This window comes from Pieris rapae, chromosome 10, assembly GCF_905147795.1.
Source record: "Pieris rapae chromosome 10, ilPieRapa1.1, whole genome shotgun sequence".
In the NCBI taxonomy this organism is placed as follows: Eukaryota; Metazoa; Arthropoda; class Insecta; order Lepidoptera; family Pieridae; genus Pieris; species Pieris rapae.
In genome coordinates, this window is record NC_059518.1 from 8,661,903 (window position 1) to 8,681,869 (window position 19,967).

The following is a 19,967-nucleotide window of genomic DNA, read 5'->3' on the forward strand; positions in this document are numbered from 1 at the left end:
GGAACTCGCAATTCCCCAGCATCGGACGGCTTCATTTCGTGGGAGTTTTAAATATAGCGCGACCAAATATTGGAATAATATTCCTCCTCCGTTGAAACCAAATTTTCGTCGCAGTTATAAAAAACATCTACTTACTCGACAAAAATCTCACAATATATAATTTCTAATCTTCATTATTTATACTGCTAACTTTTACTATTATTTTTAATCCTACCAAGTTTAGTATTATTCTTTTTGCGACTGAAGGAGCGAACTAGCTGCTGTTGTCTGGTAGAATGACCAGCGCTGTGGAACACTCTGATCTTCAGCATAACGCTAAGTCAGGGCCAAATACAAAACATAGCACACAGACATTAACTTTAAAAAAAATGTTATGTCTTATTCTTTTTATTTTATTATAATATTTATTCTTTATTGTTACTTTGTATGTTTCTGTATATGTTTTTTTAGTAATAAATGTTATGTCTATTTTGAGTATATATTTTTTTAATTTACGTTATAAGAGGTATAAAGAGAATATATTTGAGACATAAGCCTGGCCTGTCCTGCCATATCTACTTGTTTCGTTGCGATGCTATCGATATGATGATATACCTCGCTTTATTGTAATTAAACGATGTAATAAAGAAAACGTTTTATTTATAAAAATTCACACAAAATACACAGGTTTAAAAATAACAAGTCGATCAATTGAAATAGTACACCGTTGCTCTTGCTTCCTGAAAAGAAAATGTATAAATTGTAAGATTTTTATAGAAAGCTCGTAAATCTTTTCATTTCTGCGTAACGAAGAATACGTTCGCGAAGTTCAGAGAAGCAATATTTAAAATTTTACAATAGACTGTAATTTTATCAGATTTTGTTAAGAACCTCACCGCTGGCTTGATGATGTTGAGGTCTTTGTACTTCATACGCGGTGTATGCGGTAGGCATTAAACCTGAAAAATACAGAATATATATATAATTTAAATAAATAAGGAAAAAAGCGACCCTAGATCTAATAGAATATGACCGTAAGCCAATTATATATAAAAATAAATTTCAAATAGTTTTTCAACTACGTGTAATTATTGATTGACTCGGGAGTTGAACACCAGTTGATCAACAAAAACAACAACGCCAGTTCATAACAAAAGTAATGAATGAGGTGACAAGCTAGCGGCTGACACACACCGTCGACTTTGGGTCTAAGGCATGCCTCAAGTTTTTTTGCACCGTTCGGAGAGTATTAAAATACATAGAATGAGGAAATGCGAGCCTACAATCGCAGGAATGAGAGACGCGTTGAAGCCGTTGAATTAACGCAACGCCATAGGAATAAGCAGCTCTGAAAGTGACTGATTGTCGACTATTCGAATTGTCGGTTGTCATTAAGCCAAGGTTATGCCTCTAAGAGTGAATCTTAATCTTAATCGAGAGTAAATCAATTTTACGTTTTACTATCCACAAATTTTAAGAATAGTGAGCTTATTCGGTTAAGTTAGTCAAAAATACTACTATACGTACAATCTTTCAATAAAACCACCTATACCTGGATAATATATGGTTGTAAGATTTCTTGTATAATTGGTGTTTGGTAATGATAATACACATACAAATTCTTCATAGGGCGCGTTTATCTCGTCATCATGCACCTCGACAGTCACAGCCACGGAGTAAAGACCCCAGGAGTTCATCTTTATTTCCATCACAGATTGTTCTAGAATCTTGCTGAAATGTATATTGGTTTTGATAAAAGTTTCTTACGTTATGTTATCCCACAGTCACGGAACGTGGCTCAATGATGCCAAAAACTAATATATTTTAAATAAAATTTTACTACGATCTATGTACTCTTTTACAATAATATTTTATGATATATCCAACAGTCATAAATTATGTTAAAGTTAATACAATATTTTAAAGCAATGCTGTTATTGGCATACAAACTGACAATGCCTTTTACGTAGTTTAAGCGTTATGTTACAGTTCTACTTTGTTATGTTTATTTTATTATCAACCTTCGATCGGGACTGACAAATTTTTCGTCTATCATTCAAACTTAGATGAGGCCTTTTTTCCGATACCAAACAACAACAATTTAATTATTAAAACTACTGCTTATAAAAAGCTTTTACAATAATTACTGTATCTATTCTACAATAACATTTACATCATATTAAAAAAAACATAATTCACTTATAACCGGTATATACATGCAAGCATTTTTGTATGCAATTTCTAGGCCGTTTTCTCTATATCCATGGCTGGTTGTTGCAACTCGGAAAAACATAATATTGAAGTCGAAATTGCTATCATTATTAGGAGTTACAGTGCCGTACAGTGTATTGAGAGCGGACACCTGTGTTAGTAGAAACGGTTTAAGCCAGATTTTCTTTACGTAAACGATGCTTACCCCTGCGATGAAATCGTCATGTTCGGTTTTGGATATAAATCTTGAGCGAAGCAAATTAGTGTTACTAGGAACACGTACTTCTTGTTTTGGATAAAACGGAACTTTTTTGCCGGACCTAAAATTATTTAGGTTATTGGAATATTATTGGCAGCTTTTTATAATTATGGGGTCATGCTGCTGATGTCGACACTATTTTCATCCTGCAGAAGAGGGCTATTCGTCCAATCTATAATTTAAAATGTAGGGAATCTCTGAGAGATAATTTTAAGGAAATTACTATACTTTTCTTTCCCTCGAAATATATATATTATTATGTATATAAACAGAAATAATTATAATTTTTCTAGAATAGAACATACGCACAATGTTCATACACGGAAGTCGGAACAAACGCAGGCTGCAATTTCCCCATACTAGATACTTAGTACTTAGTATTTACTTTACTATCTAGTTAGTAATTATTTTTTGCAAAAAAAAATCACAGAGGCTCTTTTATCTCTGCATTTTAATAAATTTATGAAATGGGATAAAGAAAAGCTAAAAAGGCTAACTATATAGTTAGCGATTATCTAGTTAACTGTACAGTTTTTACAATATTTACAAGTTAACTTACTATACACAATCATGGTGTGTGTGCGCGAGTCTTCCTCAGTAAATGTTGACACTACACATGTGTAGTTCCCACTGAGGTCCGTGGAAGGCCTTAGGATTTTAATACCTCTGTATGCATGCAGGGGCTCATCTATAACAAACGCGGTTACGGTGTTTCGAAATATTACATTTTTTTGTTAGTCATAGCTTTATATGCTATACAAATATTATGGGACTAGTGCTGGGCAGGCTGCCTCTAATTAATTTGATATATTTGTTTTAAATATTGTTTGATGAGATGTACCGAGAGTTTTTTACGCCGGCTTTTTCTCTCGGCCTACACCCTCTGTCTTCTTTGCCGATGAGTAGGGATGCCTACAAGTTCGAATTTGATTGACGTGGAATAAGTGATACCTAGGTGATCGTTCCAAAATAAACGTATTTTTATTTTTATTTTTTATAAATAAGGAAGGCAAATTTAATTTTAATAAGGAAGAATAAACTTAAACGATACTGGATCAATTTCATAAGTTTTAAAATGTTGATCGCTGAGAATATGCGATTAATTTTATTTCCTAAACATTGTGAATAATTAATTTACATATAATGCTAATTTAAGCATCATCTCTGACGATCGTATTTATTACTTTATTTTAATTTCGTGAATTCGTATGCTAGTACTTGTCAGCGAGAAACTGTCACATACAACTCAAATAATTAGTTAATTTAAATCCGTTACAAAAGTTTTATTATTTTTACTACTAGTAGCATATGTCCTATGTATTTGTATAAATAAAATAATTTCTTTTATGTAACAGGAAGCACATGGGCAGAAGACTAATACCGTTCATATCTTTACACAAAGCTTGTCGACGATTGAATCGCTCTTCGTTGCATACTGTCAACTTACCAGAAATCTTAAAATTCAAATCAACCTTTCCTTTTAATAGGCCAATTACTTGTGGTCGTAATGGCGGAATCCATTGATATACCAGGCCAGAGGGTCCGTTGAAAAACCACTTCATCACCAGTCCGGCCGGTGAAGGTGTCTTTGTTGTATACTGACAGTCGAGGATCACAGCCTCTGTACCTAATTCCACCATTAGAGGAACATCTATGCGTTCTATGTTAACGGCTAAACAATCTGAAATGTTTATGTTTATTAATATTTTAAAATATTTGTGTTCATAATTAAATCAAGCAAAATCGAATTATTTGTATTATTTTGTGTCACCATACAATTCTTCAAAATAGGCAGCCATGTCTACTAATGAACTGAGTATGAATGACCCAAATACGTCATATCATTTTTAATATAAATTATTAGATTTAGTTATTTATTTAAAAAAATACATATGTACACTAGATGATAATCATTGCAAAAACCATAATAGAAGTTTAGGCACCTGTCATTCGAATTCTTCGCGAATATAACAGATTAAACAGTACTTATCTGGAGCTGGATATATTATAAGTACTTATCCTAATATACCTAATCCGCTGTTTTGCTGGTAATTTTTATGGTAGTATATTTATTATATAAGGGATTTTTTCATTTTTTGTGACATTTATGTTAACCGAAATTGTCATATAATTTAGATTAAATAGCTTGTAACATTTACCGTAAATTTAGTAGTATGTATATTTCTGGTAAATTTTAATGAATAAATAAAAATAACACTTAATATTTAAGGGGTAATGTACAGCTATCATATTTATATTTAAAGTAATTACGATAAAAACTTCCCACCTACTAATCTAGTCCCTTTTATTTGGATAACAACGTCCTATTTTATATCAAAACTCATTCGTTTATAAACACCATCAAACAAAAAACAATTGTTTCTACAAGTCCTGAATGAAACCTCCCTATTGTATACAAACTCCCTTTACCAGATTATATCCAATTTCACGTCCATCAAACGAAACTAAAAAACTTCAAATTGTCGATCCCGGAAAGTTTAAACAACATTAATATACCAACACTAATATTATGAGGTACACTTAATATAATATATAGGTTAATATCTTACTTGAGCAAATAATAAGAAGAAAAATATATCCCGCATAATACATAGCGATGTTTTCCGTTTCGTGTCGTCAATTACGACTTTTCAATATCGCTAAAGCGCCCTGACTGAAAACTTTTATGGGTTTCAGCTATAAAGAAATTCTGCGCATGTCCAGTGCGAACAGGAAGTTTACCTGACTAATTTAAATCTAAACATTTTAGTTTCACCCGGACTTTGTGTAAAATGAGAATTAGATAGCTTTCGTTTCCTTCCTAGATCCGTATTCTTTTTTCTGTTGTATTGACATTGGTTTAAGCATAAAAGAAATGTAGACTGTTTGTAAACATACCCTCACTTTTACACTCATCACCCATCGCCAAATTAGGTACTTAGTTAAATGAATTGAATAATTTTTATTACTTTGTCCCTTTTGTAAATGTTTGAACCTTTTTCTAAACATCATGTATTTCGCTATATTTTTAGTGTAGTTTATATATGTAGGATTACGGAATAACTAAATGAAAAATTTGATATGATAGTCATGTTATCATCTCTCTATTTGAGTATGATTATGTGCGTAATTTACACTAGATCATATGGTGAATATTAATACCGTGAAGTGACCGTCTTATTCAGAAAGCTATCGCTGACTTTCCGACGACAGAGATGATATATAGGTATGGGAAGATAAAAGGTTAGTAAAATTATTTATTCAGTAAGAATTGTTAATTGATCCAATTTTTCAAATTATAACGTAACGTAATCGTCACATTCAATACCAACTACTTTTTTTTTTTTTTTTTATAGAACGGAAACGGGCAGGAGGCTCACCTTATGTTAAGTGATACCGCCGCCCATGGACACCCTCAATGCCAGAGGGCTCGCGAGTGCGTTGCCGGCCTTTTAAGAATTGGTACGCTCTTTTCTTGAAGGACCCTAAGTCGAATTGGTTCGGAAATACTTCAGTTGGCAGCTGGTTCCACAGAGTGGTGGTGCGCGGCAAAAACTGCCTGGAAAAACGCGCAGTTGTGGAACGGCGGACGTCGAGGTGAAAAAAACTAAAACTGAACTACGGAAAAAACTCAGTTTTGTATCGCACAGGTGAGGTTATTTTAAATTAATTTTTATTGATTTTTTTTTCTTTTGTTAACGGTTAAACTCTCTTTATATATAATGTATTCCATATTTGGCTATATCTTAAGTATATTAGATTTTGTTATAAATAGTTATGTTAACAGCAGATTGACAGAATGAAAAAATAATATTATATATTACTTGTATTGACTGAAATAAATCTGAACTGAAATAATAATCTTTTGTTTACAATAAATTAATTTTCCATTCCAACCTAAGCAAAGTACTAATTAGTTCAGGCATACAAAGTTGTTGCACAAGCCCAGAACAAACTAGTAACTATTTGGTCAGTGGAAACGTATTTTTGTATTAGCGAACGTATTAATTACCACATCTAATCAACTAAGAAAGAAAAATATTACTCCAGATAATGTAGTAATATTACATAATGAAACTAATGCTCTGCGGCTGGCTATTTGCTGAGTGAACCCATTGCTTTTTATTGCAACTTGTAGCTAACCAACCATTACTAGAGGCTAATACTATTAAAACAGGAGTTTATTTACTCATATAACTTTAGTAGTAGACTTCAATGAAAAGCCTCTAATAATAAACCTATGCTTAATTTTTCTAATTCTAAATCCAAATATTGATAAGTGTGCCAATAACCAATCGACAGATTGATATTAGACAGGAGATCGATCTACTGTCACGGTCTGCAAACAATCTGAGATTGTGGATTAAATATTGGGTTCGGGCGTTAATCTTGCTCTGCTTATAAAGAAAGATGTTGATTTTGTCGCAGACAGCATTTAGTAGGTATAACGTCTTCTAACAAAGCTCTGTGTAACAGATTTTTTTTTTGAAAAGGAGGCGAACGGCAAAAGGCTCACCTGATATTAAGTGATAGGTACTAATGCTGGCCTTTAGTTGTTTAAATATCCTAATATCATTATTAACTTGATAAAATGCATTTCTACTGTTTATATTGCAAGACAAGCCGCTATAGAATTGTCTGTTAATAACATTGTCTCTCACACCCCTTCGATGCTTTGGCCTTAGTGAGTCACGCCTGTTGCAAAATATTCCAATTCAGAAAATATCGAAAACACGAACATCTGTCTACGGTGGTCAGAAAGTTTACTTTTAATAAATAGCGGTTGAAGTGCAACTCCAATAAGTAGATGTGCTCGTTCGCTAGTTGATGTCTGCATTAGAACGAGAAACGGTACTCCATAAGTTTGTTGACATTTCCCTACATTAAAGAATCTTAAATCGATACTTTTTACCGTTCCATTCTAGTATTGTCTCTTATTACATAGCTTTTACACATTTAAAGAAAACACCTTTTTACCGGACTGAAGCTATGTACCTATATACTTATAATTATTCATCATAATTTTAAATTTATCCGACGTTTCGGCGTGTCGGATAAATTTAAAATGTTTTTGTTCCATTCTAGTTTAGAGATCGTTTCTGTTGATTTGAACTATTCATTATATCGATAGTAGTTTCATAATGGGTGGCTTATTTTATTTATTTATTTATTAACACTTCGTTGCATTACATAAAGGCTTAGTTATATAAAGCAAAAAAATATATATATTAATGGATATATAATTAATAGAAGACAGTAAATAACTTGCTGTTTTGACGAGGTCTTCTGTAGGTAATTATAATAAAGAAATGTGTTTTCGTAAAAGTAAGAAAGACAATTATTCAACCAGGATAAAATATCAAATATCAATGTGTCAAAACATAAACGAATATATATTTCTTACATTTAAACTATTTCATGGCAGTTATAAGTTAGGAATTTAATAGCAATTATTCGTTAATATATTATGCAGTAACGATAGATGTTGTAGACTTATATTAAAGTTTATCCTGAAGTAAAACATACAAAAAACTTTATTAGTTCAGACTGTAATATCAGAACGCGCGGAGCAGAAAACATACAGAAAAACAGAAGTTACAATGTAATCCAAACATTACCAGGATAAACAGAAAGGTTGACTGCTCTACTCTTGGCTTACGAGGCATTGAGCGTTAGTAAAGTAAGATCCTAACAGAAGAGAATTAGTACCAATTAAAAATACAAATTACACTTTCGGAAAAACGTAGTATTATGTACCTTGCCTCACGTTAGTCGTACAAGGTCTATGCTCCACATTTTGAGTTTCCTTTGAACCTAATGGTAATTAAAAAAGCGGTCGCATCAGACAGTGTCGTGTAAAAAGTTTGAGGGCTTTAATTTAACAGGTTGTTAATTCGCAAGCGACCGATTCGTAGCCGGTGGCGACCATTATTAAAAGCGTAAATTGTCAGACAGATGTAGTCAACGACTTTGGTTGTCGTGTATGTTTTTAAATGCAATTAACATTTTATAGCCGTATGGGTACAAAAGAATTCTTTAAAATAAAAATAAATACTATCACTAATAATGAAAAATAATTGTATGTAAAGAAAAGATTAAAGTAAACGCCATCAGCCGTATTTGTCAAGTACTATTCTCGGCGAAGCGATTTTTATTTTAGTTTAGAATAGGTTATGAATTGTTTGTACCACATATCAAATTGAGGATACAGTATTTTACTATTATAGTCATAAATTAGCAACAATTTACTCAGCATTTATTAATAATTTAATATTTATTAAATTTTCTTAATCTACATTATGTGACTAATAACAATTAAATTTTAACAAATAATAATTGTTACTACTGTAACATAACCTCAAAATATAAAAACTAATATATATATATATATATATATAGATTAAGGCACCTTAAGCAACGTTCCGAAGGTACTAGCAGCGTTCCCCCTTTGAATAGCTAGACTTAGAATTCTTTGTCCGAGGTAGCTGCCAGCTTCTCGGTCTTCTGTGATGTCTTATAGCGCTTAAACCCCACGGACCAAGGGTCTCTACACAAAATGGGACAAAATCATATTCGGAGCCTATATAAATATAAATTGTAATACCAGTAATATATATAATGTTAATAATTTTACGGTTTAGAATATATAAATATTGGATTGTTGCAATCATGCAATAAGAAGTGAGTTAATTAACACACACCGATAGACCACTGATGCACATTCCTGTATCTTTGCTGTACTTATATTTATACTGTGACCCAAATATAGTATAGTGAAATACTTTATATATATTAAAAATATTAATATAATATGTATACTGTAAAATGCTGTCTCCGACACTATCGACATATTTGTAAGTTCGCAGAGTGAATTCACAGTAGCGATATTGTGTATATTGTATGTGTCTAATTTTATATATGTACTTTAGTATATTTTATTAAATGTTTCTCGACATTATCGTATTGGTATAGGCTATAAAGGATAATGTATGTATTTCTGTAATTAATAATATTAATAGATAATAATTTAATCTGGTTAGATAGATTCTGAATTTACTTGGCTTTTATATCTTACTACTTTTAGATAATATTTAGTATGTTTCTATTTATCCGTGTTTGCAAGTAAAGACTGTAATTTATCAAAAATCATTCAATTTATACAACTAATTATGTAAATATGAACTAACATTTAAGGAGTTTTTTTAATATACGAATTTTGATTTTTGATTACGATATATTCTTCTATTTTACACAAATAACATTCCTTTGAAACTCAGTCTCTTGTAGATTAATGTAAATAGAGGTAGCACTTCAAAAGGTCTGGAGTCTCCATTAAAGTTTCTCTGTTATACTTGCTCGCTCCGACGTTGCCCTTGGGGAATCAGTGAAGATGACCAGACCTACATAATTCAAACTCGCTTTATTTATTTAGCCTTTCGTTTACCCTACATTTTAGACTAACAGACATTAAACTAAAGACGTTTCAGACCACTTAGTAAGGCAATTGACTGGAACAGTCTGTGCAAGAAATAAATAACATAAATTCCCAAACTAAATCAACTTATCTAAAATTACAAGCAACTTTGGGAGCGCTGCAAGGAATCCTGGCGTCGTATAGAAGATGAGACCAAGAGAGCCGGAAAGACTTGAAGGGAGGTAAATACGAGGTTTAAGATCGATGGAGACTCACTGACACGCGTGTGTGTTTTTTATCTAGGGGTCAGGATTTTAAATCGAAATAAGTACACAGGTAGCCGAGTGGATTCAACGTGAGGTTTAAATACTTTAAAACCTTTTCAAAATGTTTTAACAGAGCGTAGTCGTTGGAAATCCATTTGGCACGAGCGAAGCTATTTGTGTGCTAAGTGCTTTAATGATTTGAGGAAATTCAGCCGCTTCAACTTATCATTAATGCTTTGATCAGTTTCCGCGACTCATCTCTTGATATGAATAAATAACTTTCTGTGTTTTCGTTAACGTAAAAAGTACGAAGTAACTAACACCCAAACCCAATAACCTATCTCAATCCGTTTTCGATCATCTGAGATAGCCATCTTAATCGGAATGTTGTAAAAATCAATCGACGGATTTTATAGACATCTGGCGATACAAGCTATTCATGGTAGGAGGTGTCTGTGGATAGACGTACTTTATCTTAATTTTTTTAATGTGGACCGGAAAAAAATGGATTATCTTCGTAGGGTTTGGTTATTGGGATGTAGATTGGGAGATCGATCGACTGTCTTGGTCTGACAATCCACAATCTCGGAATATTTTTATCCGAGATTGTGGATATATTATTGGGTTCCGGCGTAAGTATGCCTAGCTGTTTCGCACGCTTTAAGACATACTATTTGATATTTGCATAAAAATTCATCAAAACGAAGGTTTTTTCATAATTTCGAAGTTTCGTTATATTGAATTAAAGCCAAATATATCTTATACACATTTATTTTATGTCTAGTATCTTATAATAACTACACTAATTTAACTAGAGACCATAAATCACTTTGGGAACTTAAATTTTTGTGAATAAACAAGTATTCAAAATTTATAATCCATTTTCACCTAAACCATAGGGTGATTGAGCATTTGTTACGAGGAAATAGTTTCCCGGTACCCTGAAAATAAGAGAAAATTCAAACAAAAATGAGTCGATCATTATAATTACTTAATTATAATTGTTATTAGATGGTCTCAAATGCGAGTCGTAAATAACGGTAAGAATAAGGTGCGTTTTAAACCTTTAAAAATAACTAAGAATATATTAAAGAATATCTAGAATTGTTTTAAATGTGGTTTCAAAAAAACCAGTGGCGCCACCTTGTTGGGGTGGCATTACTGAATCTGTTTCTTACTGCTTATTAGTAAAAACAAATGATGAAACAGGTGTAACTGACTCACGCCTACAACTTTTTGTGTTGAAGGCATGCTTGATACTTTGCGATGTTTTCCTTTACCGCACGAGGTAGTTACGTATAGTACATTATCATGGATAGCAATAGGTCAACACTGCATTCCTAACTGTGATCTGAACCGGCCAAAATTAAAAAAAAACTGACAATTTGGTCCGATTTAGCCCGCAAGAAGTTTAATTTATAGTACCACCATAAATCAATGGCAAAATACGCCATTTTGTAAAAAATATAAAAAATAATTACACATTCTTCTTATATGTCTCAATGGACATAGTGGTGGCTGCGCGTTGGGCAACAGAATACCGTTTCCAAATTTTAAAATTCCTGGCGTGTGATCCGATGATTGTCCCTGGATGTTTTATTGCGTCAATAAACAACTCCCAACTTCTGTGATGACTGCAGAGGTCTGGAAAAATATTGCATTAAACGATAGTTTATTTATGGGTTTTAGGATTGAATTATACACGAATTTTAGACTAAGACACTATAAAACTATCTCTGCATTAATAACTCCTCGATTCGTTTGAAAGCACGAAGGTGATTTACCAGGTCTATGACTGGGTCAGGGAGTGATTTAGCAACGTACGCACGCAGGCTTAGCCATTGCCACGGTAAATATAATTATGTTCTTATTTACTATTTATAGGTGACCATTTTTAAAACTAAAAATGATACAACTAAGTCATTCTTACAAAATTATCATTTGCCCTGCTTGGATCTGTTAATATTTTTTAAGTATATTTATAAATCATATCCAAACTCCTGACAAATAATCACAGTGCGAATCGAATATTGTACCCTGTCAGCGGTTTCCGTTTCGATATTAATTAATAATTCTTAAAATCCCTTCGTAGTCCTAGTGAATCGTACCCTAAAACACCCAATCAAGAACTTTGTAGGGTAGAGAAAGGAAGTTGTACCTTGTTTTATATAGGTTTCTAAGGAAACTTCTTTTGCACCCTTTCAATCATAGATATACAAAGGCATTATATCTTTATATTAACACTGCATCTTTTAAAATCAAATTAGTTCAAGGTTCATCTGTTTAACTTAATGCTTTTCTTTCAAGGCAAAGTTCTTTCATTGATGTGACTTATTACCGTCAAAACCTTTTTAATTCTTAAAAGAATTTAAACTTTTAAAGTGAAATTAAGTCATAAATTGTATTTACTTTTCATAGACAAAGCGCCGGTAATCCCCTGGTCATTGGTAATTGCTATCCTTTATTCAAAGTATTTATTTTGACTCGACTATATTATATTATATTTTATTTGAATTGTATGTTAATAACAAATTAATTTGAAAACTACTAAAACGATTTAAAAATAATGTATTAAAAGAAAGAAAAGGTATTGTAACAATAGAACGCTGTTATGGTTGTTAAAGTATTTTTTATGTTATCTATTGGTAAATTTATATAAACTATTTTAAAAAATGTCTAGCCGGGACAGCGTCTGTAGTCTGTAACAGCCAATAGCGACAGCGACACCGATTTAAATATTTTTGTACGCAAGTTTGATGTAGTTTTCTCAATATTAATGGCGTTGATGTCGCAACTTTGGAATCGTGCGAAAGAATAACTCATTATTGGTACGCTGTTAAAATCGCTATTGGAAGATGAATAAAAAAGGGATCTGATCGCTTTAAAATACAACTCTATTGTTGTGTGCCATTGTAACTAATATGATAAAATCAAAGAGTCCTCCAATTTCGATTTAGTTCATTTTGGAGTAGAGAAAAGTGCACAAACACTAATTAAAGATTTAAGTTGACGCCTGACAGATTGTACCGGTGACCCAATAGATGGTGCTTTTCTCGGTCAACCTATAATTATCGTAATACAGCGAGAAAATGCTGCCAGTATTAAAGGTAGTGCCACAGGAACCAAACTTATTAGATTTGTTATAATTTTCTTTTTATTAATATTTAATTATTTTAATTATTACTATGTAGAAGAAAATTTTAAATACTGTATATATCATTGTTATAATTACGAATAAAGTTTTATGTACATAATGTATTATAGTGTTGTTATGCCGTACGTCTATTTCGTCTTAAACTAAACTTGCAAAAAAAGGAGCACGTAGGTTCTGTGTGATAAATAAAAGATACAATCAGATTGTGACAGCAATGGTAGATTAGGCACTACCATATAACTACCATCTTCATACTATTTTCCTACCATGTTTCTGCCCCTAGGTAGGAAGTTTACGAAGTATCCTTTTTAAGTGAGTAACATATTTAAGCTCTGCTTTTTCGATTGTCGTTTATAGTTTCATTATATCCCTAAAACTATGAACAATTATAGGGAAATATCGTGGAAAATTAACCATAGTCATAGGTATAAATAAAATACTAAGTAATTAAGCTGTTGTGAATTATGGCTTCGTAGAGTCTCTCCCCAGAAGGGTATTTAGGCAGTGTATTTATGATGTAAATATATTTCAGAGGACTTGCTACACGATTTGTTCAATCGAGCAACGGGCTAGGCTTATAATAATATTTTCAAACATTTATATACATTAAATAAAGAATACGTATTCAAATATATATTTTTTGCCATTTTGAACTAGCAAAAGCATAAAAGTATATATACTTACCCTCTGGTGAAAACACGGAAGATGGTCTGTCTCCACACCCTGGCTGCCTGACATGCCCTACTGCTCTGAAATTTGGCCAGAAGTCAACAGTTCCGAGTTGCAGCTTTGACCCATATTTGCTTGGGTCTGAATGAATCACGGTAACTAGCTTAGCTGAACCAGGGTTCAATCGCATGGAAGGAGCTTTATTTTCAAATCCAAGTGCAGCCGGGTCCAACCCAACAATCCTATAAATTTATTAAGTGTTTAATAACTATTAAATAAGTTTATTTAGCGATTCCTAACAGGCCGGCAATGCACTCGCGAACCCTCTGATTTTGACAGTGTCCATAAGCGATATCACTATCAGGTGACCTCCGGTACGTTTGCCCCCTATTTTAATAAAAAAAAAATATTTGTATAGCGACGGCAATCTGCGGTTTCAATGCGTTCAATGACGTCATACACGTCAACGTTCCGGTCCGCATATCATATCTATATTGGTAAATAGAAAAACAGTACACCACTCTTCCAACACATGTCCATCTCTTATATAATGACAAGAACGCACGTCTACCTTGACATTTTTCACTATCTTAAATGCATGGAGATTAAACCACTTACAAGCATCACGATTATCAACATAAAAGTATTAACAGTAATTTTTAATAGTTAGATGTTTCCTGTACACTTACCACGGCAAAAGAATTCCATTAAGCCTTAAATTGTTTCCCGCAATTCCAAAGACGTGTGCTCCAAGAGAATGCCCAATTAAATACAGCCTGCTAAAGTCCACGATTCCCGACAGTTTGCCCAGAGCCGAAGCTAGGCTTACACCTAACTATACACAGAATTATTTATCATTAAATCTAGTTCTTATTACTGTGTCATAAACATTTCTGGAAAAACGTCAGAAGTACTCTTCAAAATTCATCAATACATATTTTTATGGTATTTACAATTTATCTCTCGTGGACTGTAATAGGTAATTCAATTTGCTAAACTAATATTTAATACTAGCGGCCTGCTCCGGCATCGCACGACTGGAGCTAGAGATATACAACTAATATATTATGTGTTTTATTAATACTATAACATTTCACCATGCCTCCTGCTGATCTTGACAAATCTTTATTTTTAATTTATTTTATTATTAATTACTTAAGATATCATGTGGAACATGGTGTAAACGTTGCAGCTCCATACAAACGTTATGTAAAACAAAAATATTGGCGATTAAAAAAAGGCGGAGAGTTTATTGCCAGTTCTTCTCTTCAACAGTAATTGTAAAATTAGAAGCATTTCAAATACATTTTTGTTTTTGACGTTTATAAGTGTACATTGTGTTACCTATATATAAATAAATGATTTTGGATTTGAATATAAATATTCATACATCAAGTTATCGATGAATTATATAAAATATTGCCCCTTATTCCTAACAGTCTAATTGCAGGACTTCAATATACTAGCTACTATTATATATTTGGAAATAAATACAGAATATGTAAAGAAGGATAATGTTACAACGATAAAAGAATTTTGTAATACGGCCAAATTTTTTAACCTAATTTTTTTCATACATACAAAACAAATCATTCAATAACGTCCATTCTTATTTACTATCCCTATCTATAAGTAACTGTATTTGGTTTTATTTTAATTGATTAAATATAGCATAAATAACGTAAGAACTTAAAAATATTCAATGTGCATACACAAAATTTAACAGCTATTCAATAACAATCATTTATACGGCACTGAGTTTTCTCTAAAGCCTTCACCAGTAAGCCTGACGCTAAGCTAGGTTTAAAATTTAGCTATTTTTAAAAGCAATCATACGCTTGTCCTATTCCAAAATCCTGTTTTGTCCAATTAACTTTGTTTGTCTGCTAACTATTGATTGTTCAATCGCTGTGCGAACGCGATTTTTAATAATACAATTATATTTAGCCATTCAAAAGCATTTCCTAATCATTTAAATAAATTTATAAATTATTTTAATTTAATCACGTAAAATCTCAATTTATTAATTTATTTATTTCATTATAAGTCATATAATATTTAATATTTTGTGTGACGTCATTAATATGGTTTTCGGACTGATAATGGACAACGTTTAAAAATTAGATTATTATTTTTTATGGTTATACATATTAATGACATATTATAAACAGTCACATAGAAATTCCTTTTATGATTCTTGACTTTAGGCAAATGCGTTTATTTCATTAATTATTTAATAATTTGTATTCTATGCCTGACACGTGTTGCTGACCTGTTTGTGCCAGAATGGAAAGGTCTTAGAAAGAAAAATTGGTTGACACATAACCGGGTCTTGAATACACGACCACAGTCTTGACTTGGCTTGACATTATATTAAGGTTTAAACGACGAGCGTTTTGTAACGAGTTATAAGTCGTAATAAATGTTAATACAATATTTTAATGAATCACTACAAGGATAAACTAAAATATTCAATATTAAAACACTTATAGTGTGTCAATAGGAACCAATCCTTCCCTCATTTAACTTTTAAAATGACAAAAATTTGAATGAAATCTCTTGAAATATTCACCTGTCGAGCATTAGGCACAGCCCAGTTGATATAAGAGTTGGGAATACTGGACAATGAGTTTGCTGCCAAATGTTCCCAATTGAGAAGTGCAACGTTACTTTCACCTTGTTCCAGATACGCTCTCATTACGCCTAGTACCGCTGGACCGGTCGGGAAACCTGCAGGGTACAGTAATTTTCCAGCGACAGCAAAGAAACAAATAAAACTACGAAAATTCAATTCGATTCAACTTTTGTCCTTTTGCAATAGTCTTAGACACTGCGGCACAAAACTGAATTTTAAAATTTAAGCGATTAGCACAGTATATGGTTAGTGAAAAATACCCTACGGTATACTTCGGTAGTTTTCGATATCGTTTTGTGTATCAATAGTACCTTATCTGTGAATAAATTAATAGTTTTCTCTGTGTTTCTTATGTAAGTTTTCCACCGTAATAATACATATCTTCATTAACTCAAATGTCTATACATATTCAGAGATGTACACATATAAAACGCTAATTGTAACGATAAGCAATAATTTACACACTATGGACAAATTTGGAATAAGCTAGCTATCTTAGCTTTAAATTAATTTTTTAATTGTAATAATAATAATAGGTAATGTAACAGGCACATAATGCCGGTCAACTGTCAATATAAAAGCTCCGATGATCAAAAAATATAGGTTGTGGGGCTACTGAATTATTATCATTACTAAACAGCAGAATAGTAATTCCTTTATTTTTTATAGAATTAACATCAACTCATTCACACTGACTGGCAAATCAGTTATAATCCGCGTTGCAAGCAATAGGTAATCTTTGATTCTACGTTGACTTCCCTTGTCCTATATTATAAAATTATTTTTTTTTTTAATTATTTACCTGTAAAACCATGGCAGAAAATAATTGTACTCCGAGTAGAGTTGTACCAGGATGAATTAAATATATTTTGCAATGAAATTAACGGTGTTTCTTCAAAGTCATCAATCGTTCTGAAAAACCAAGTGACTATATTATTTCAACATATACCAGTTATCGATAAGTAGGTTTATGAACTACGTAATATTTTTTTTGGAATTTACAAAATATTTGCCTTAAACCAGTTAAACACTAACATAGGTTTATCAGAATTGATAATAAGTCCTTGGTTTTAGAAGGTTTGCAATCTTTATTTATAATTTGCTGCTGTATAATGCCTAACTGAGTGATTCACCCATGGCGACTTATTCGTAAATCCAGACGGACCAAATAATCTGGTAGCCGATTTTAAACACTTGTCACATTATTTACCTTCCTACATATATAATACATAAACCCATACGTATATACGATGTATCTAAAGGATCATTTCGATATGACTTTGAGGTCCGTACTCTCTAATAAATTAAATCTAGTTTTTAAAAGATGTTAAACAATTTTTCTTGTGAAGTTTAATTGGGAATTACAATATGGCCCTTAGAATCCAGAAATTAAAACAAATAATTGAAAATACACGTTCTTGTAAGCATAAATTATAATACTCAAATACGATATTCCAACAATGTTACACACAAACTGATAAACTCTATAAGTAGGAAAAGTAAAAATTAATACCTGTAAAACCTAATTTTAGCATCTTTATCTTCGCCGTCCACGGCCGAACCCATAACTAAAAGAAAACAACACATTAGCAACTTTCGGTTTTATTTAAATATTGCGAAACAGATTTACTGTTTCTTTCTCAAAGAATTTATTTTTTATGTTACTTCTTTTTTCACGATGCATTTAAGAAAGTTGCAAAACTTGATATAAACCTGTTACATTTTGGTTTTATGTCTTAGTTTAGAAGTATATTCTTATACATACATAGTCTTACGTTGATTTGAATGCAGTTTTCATCAATATTTAAATTATGAGAAGGATATCCTTCTCATGCATATGTTCGTATAGTAATTTCAACATAGTAATATCTTTTATTCATAGACTTTTCAAATTAATAGCATTTCGATTAAGAAGACAGTGACCTGTGTGAAAGCGATGAGAAACGCTAGTTTTAATATATTTTGATTATAACTTACCAATAAATAGCGAAAATACAAACGCAACCACACTGTTGACCATTTTGCGATTTTTTGTTTGAATTCGTGTTACCATAAGTTTATATAGGGGCTGATAGCGTTGTGTCCTTATGTTAGTCTCCTTGACACCGCCGAATTATCTTTATTTGCTTAGGATTTGACTTTATTCAATCAGTACTAATCTACTGCGCATTTTATTACCTGTAATTAGGTTGAAAACTAGATGACGATTCATCCTCTTATAAAAGAAAATACCAATTAAAATTTCACAGACATTATGTTATTATTATATTATTATTACATTACTCTGGATGAATTGAGACTAGCGATTTAATATATTTTTCATTATATATGTGTTATTATTATTTGTACTTCTTCAGGCGCGCTCTTCATTTCTAATGGTCGTGTTAGTGTCGTCGCACAACTTCCTCCACTGCGGCTAAGGCCTTCCTAAGGCCTGTAAAGTACTAAAAACTGGTCCAGTTAAGACCAGCGAGTATGGGATCGGCCTCAAGATCTGGTGCCGTCCTCTGCAAGTCACGATAGGTTTTCCTACATTTTCTGGCGTGTTACATGTGAAAAAACAACTGAGAATAACAAAGTGTCAAAATGGACACGTCTCTGTTATCCATCTAAGCGTCCGCTTCAAACACCACATTTCCAGAGCATGTTGAACATGAGCAGTCCAGAATCTGGACTGAAATGTTGCAGTCCTGCCATAAACGTTTGTATCGTGTTCAAATGTTGAAGCTTGAGAAATGAAGCGGCGAAATTTTTCCATTGCAGTTTTATAGTGATTAGTCGTATTTTAAATCAATTATTATTTCAACCAATCGTGTCTTTAAGCTATGATAGCAATGGGCAAGCATTTGTGTGTGCAAATATTAATATAGGTAACTTTAGTACATTTATGAACGTTGAAACATTAAAATTATTTCAGAACACAGCAAGCTCAAACAAACTTAACCTGAGACCTAGATTTTATAACCATTGTTGCTATGTCCTATAACATATGTATATATGTTTTAAAAAGTTACAGAAGATATATCTAAATTTAAAATGTAATTAGATAATAGTATTATACATGTGGTAATATGTCATATATGCTGGTAATATTTACTAATGGAGTAAATAAATACGCTGCCATTAAGCCAGTTATGTTGAGAAATGTGTATATTTTAGAGCAATATAACAAACAAATTGATGCCTTTTTGCCTAGCTATTTTATGAAGCTACATATCTTAGTAAACAGATTCTCGTAGGAAACTTTGCTCTTATAAGTATTATACTGTAGTATAATAAAATGCAATTGCTTATGAATTGTAGGTCTAAGGGTAGATATTAAAAACCAGAATCAAAGTCTCAAACGTAGTACATAACTCTAATGGTTTCAGTATGGAAAT

General features: G+C 32.0%; 2 protein-coding genes across 2 annotated transcripts; both read right to left on the minus strand.

Annotated features, from left to right (window-relative positions):
• Positions 1–639: 639 nt before the first annotated feature.
• Positions 640–5,115, minus strand: LOC110994001. Its single transcript, XM_045629849.1, has 7 exons — positions 5,020–5,115; positions 3,897–4,130; positions 3,009–3,137; positions 2,396–2,510; positions 1,532–1,710; positions 876–938; positions 640–719 (listed from the first exon to the last, which is right to left on the minus strand). Exons 1-7 carry the CDS (start codon positions 5,060–5,062, stop codon positions 640–642), a joined length of 843 nt encoding a protein of 280 aa, XP_045485805.1. The 5' UTR covers positions 5,063–5,115.
• A 5,769-nt stretch (positions 5,116–10,884) lies between these two features.
• LOC110994003 (phospholipase A1 VesT1.02) lies at positions 10,885–18,643 on the minus strand. The gene is made up of 8 exons (XM_045629776.1): positions 18,565–18,643; positions 18,101–18,155; positions 17,390–17,499; positions 16,525–16,682; positions 14,642–14,787; positions 13,968–14,194; positions 11,611–11,773; positions 10,885–11,070 (listed from the first exon to the last, which is right to left on the minus strand). The coding sequence occupies exons 1-8, from the start codon at positions 18,638–18,640 to the stop codon at positions 11,001–11,003; spliced, it is 1,005 nt and encodes a 334-aa protein (XP_045485732.1). The 5' UTR covers positions 18,641–18,643; the 3' UTR covers positions 10,885–11,000.
• Positions 18,644–19,967: the final 1,324 nt, after the last annotated feature.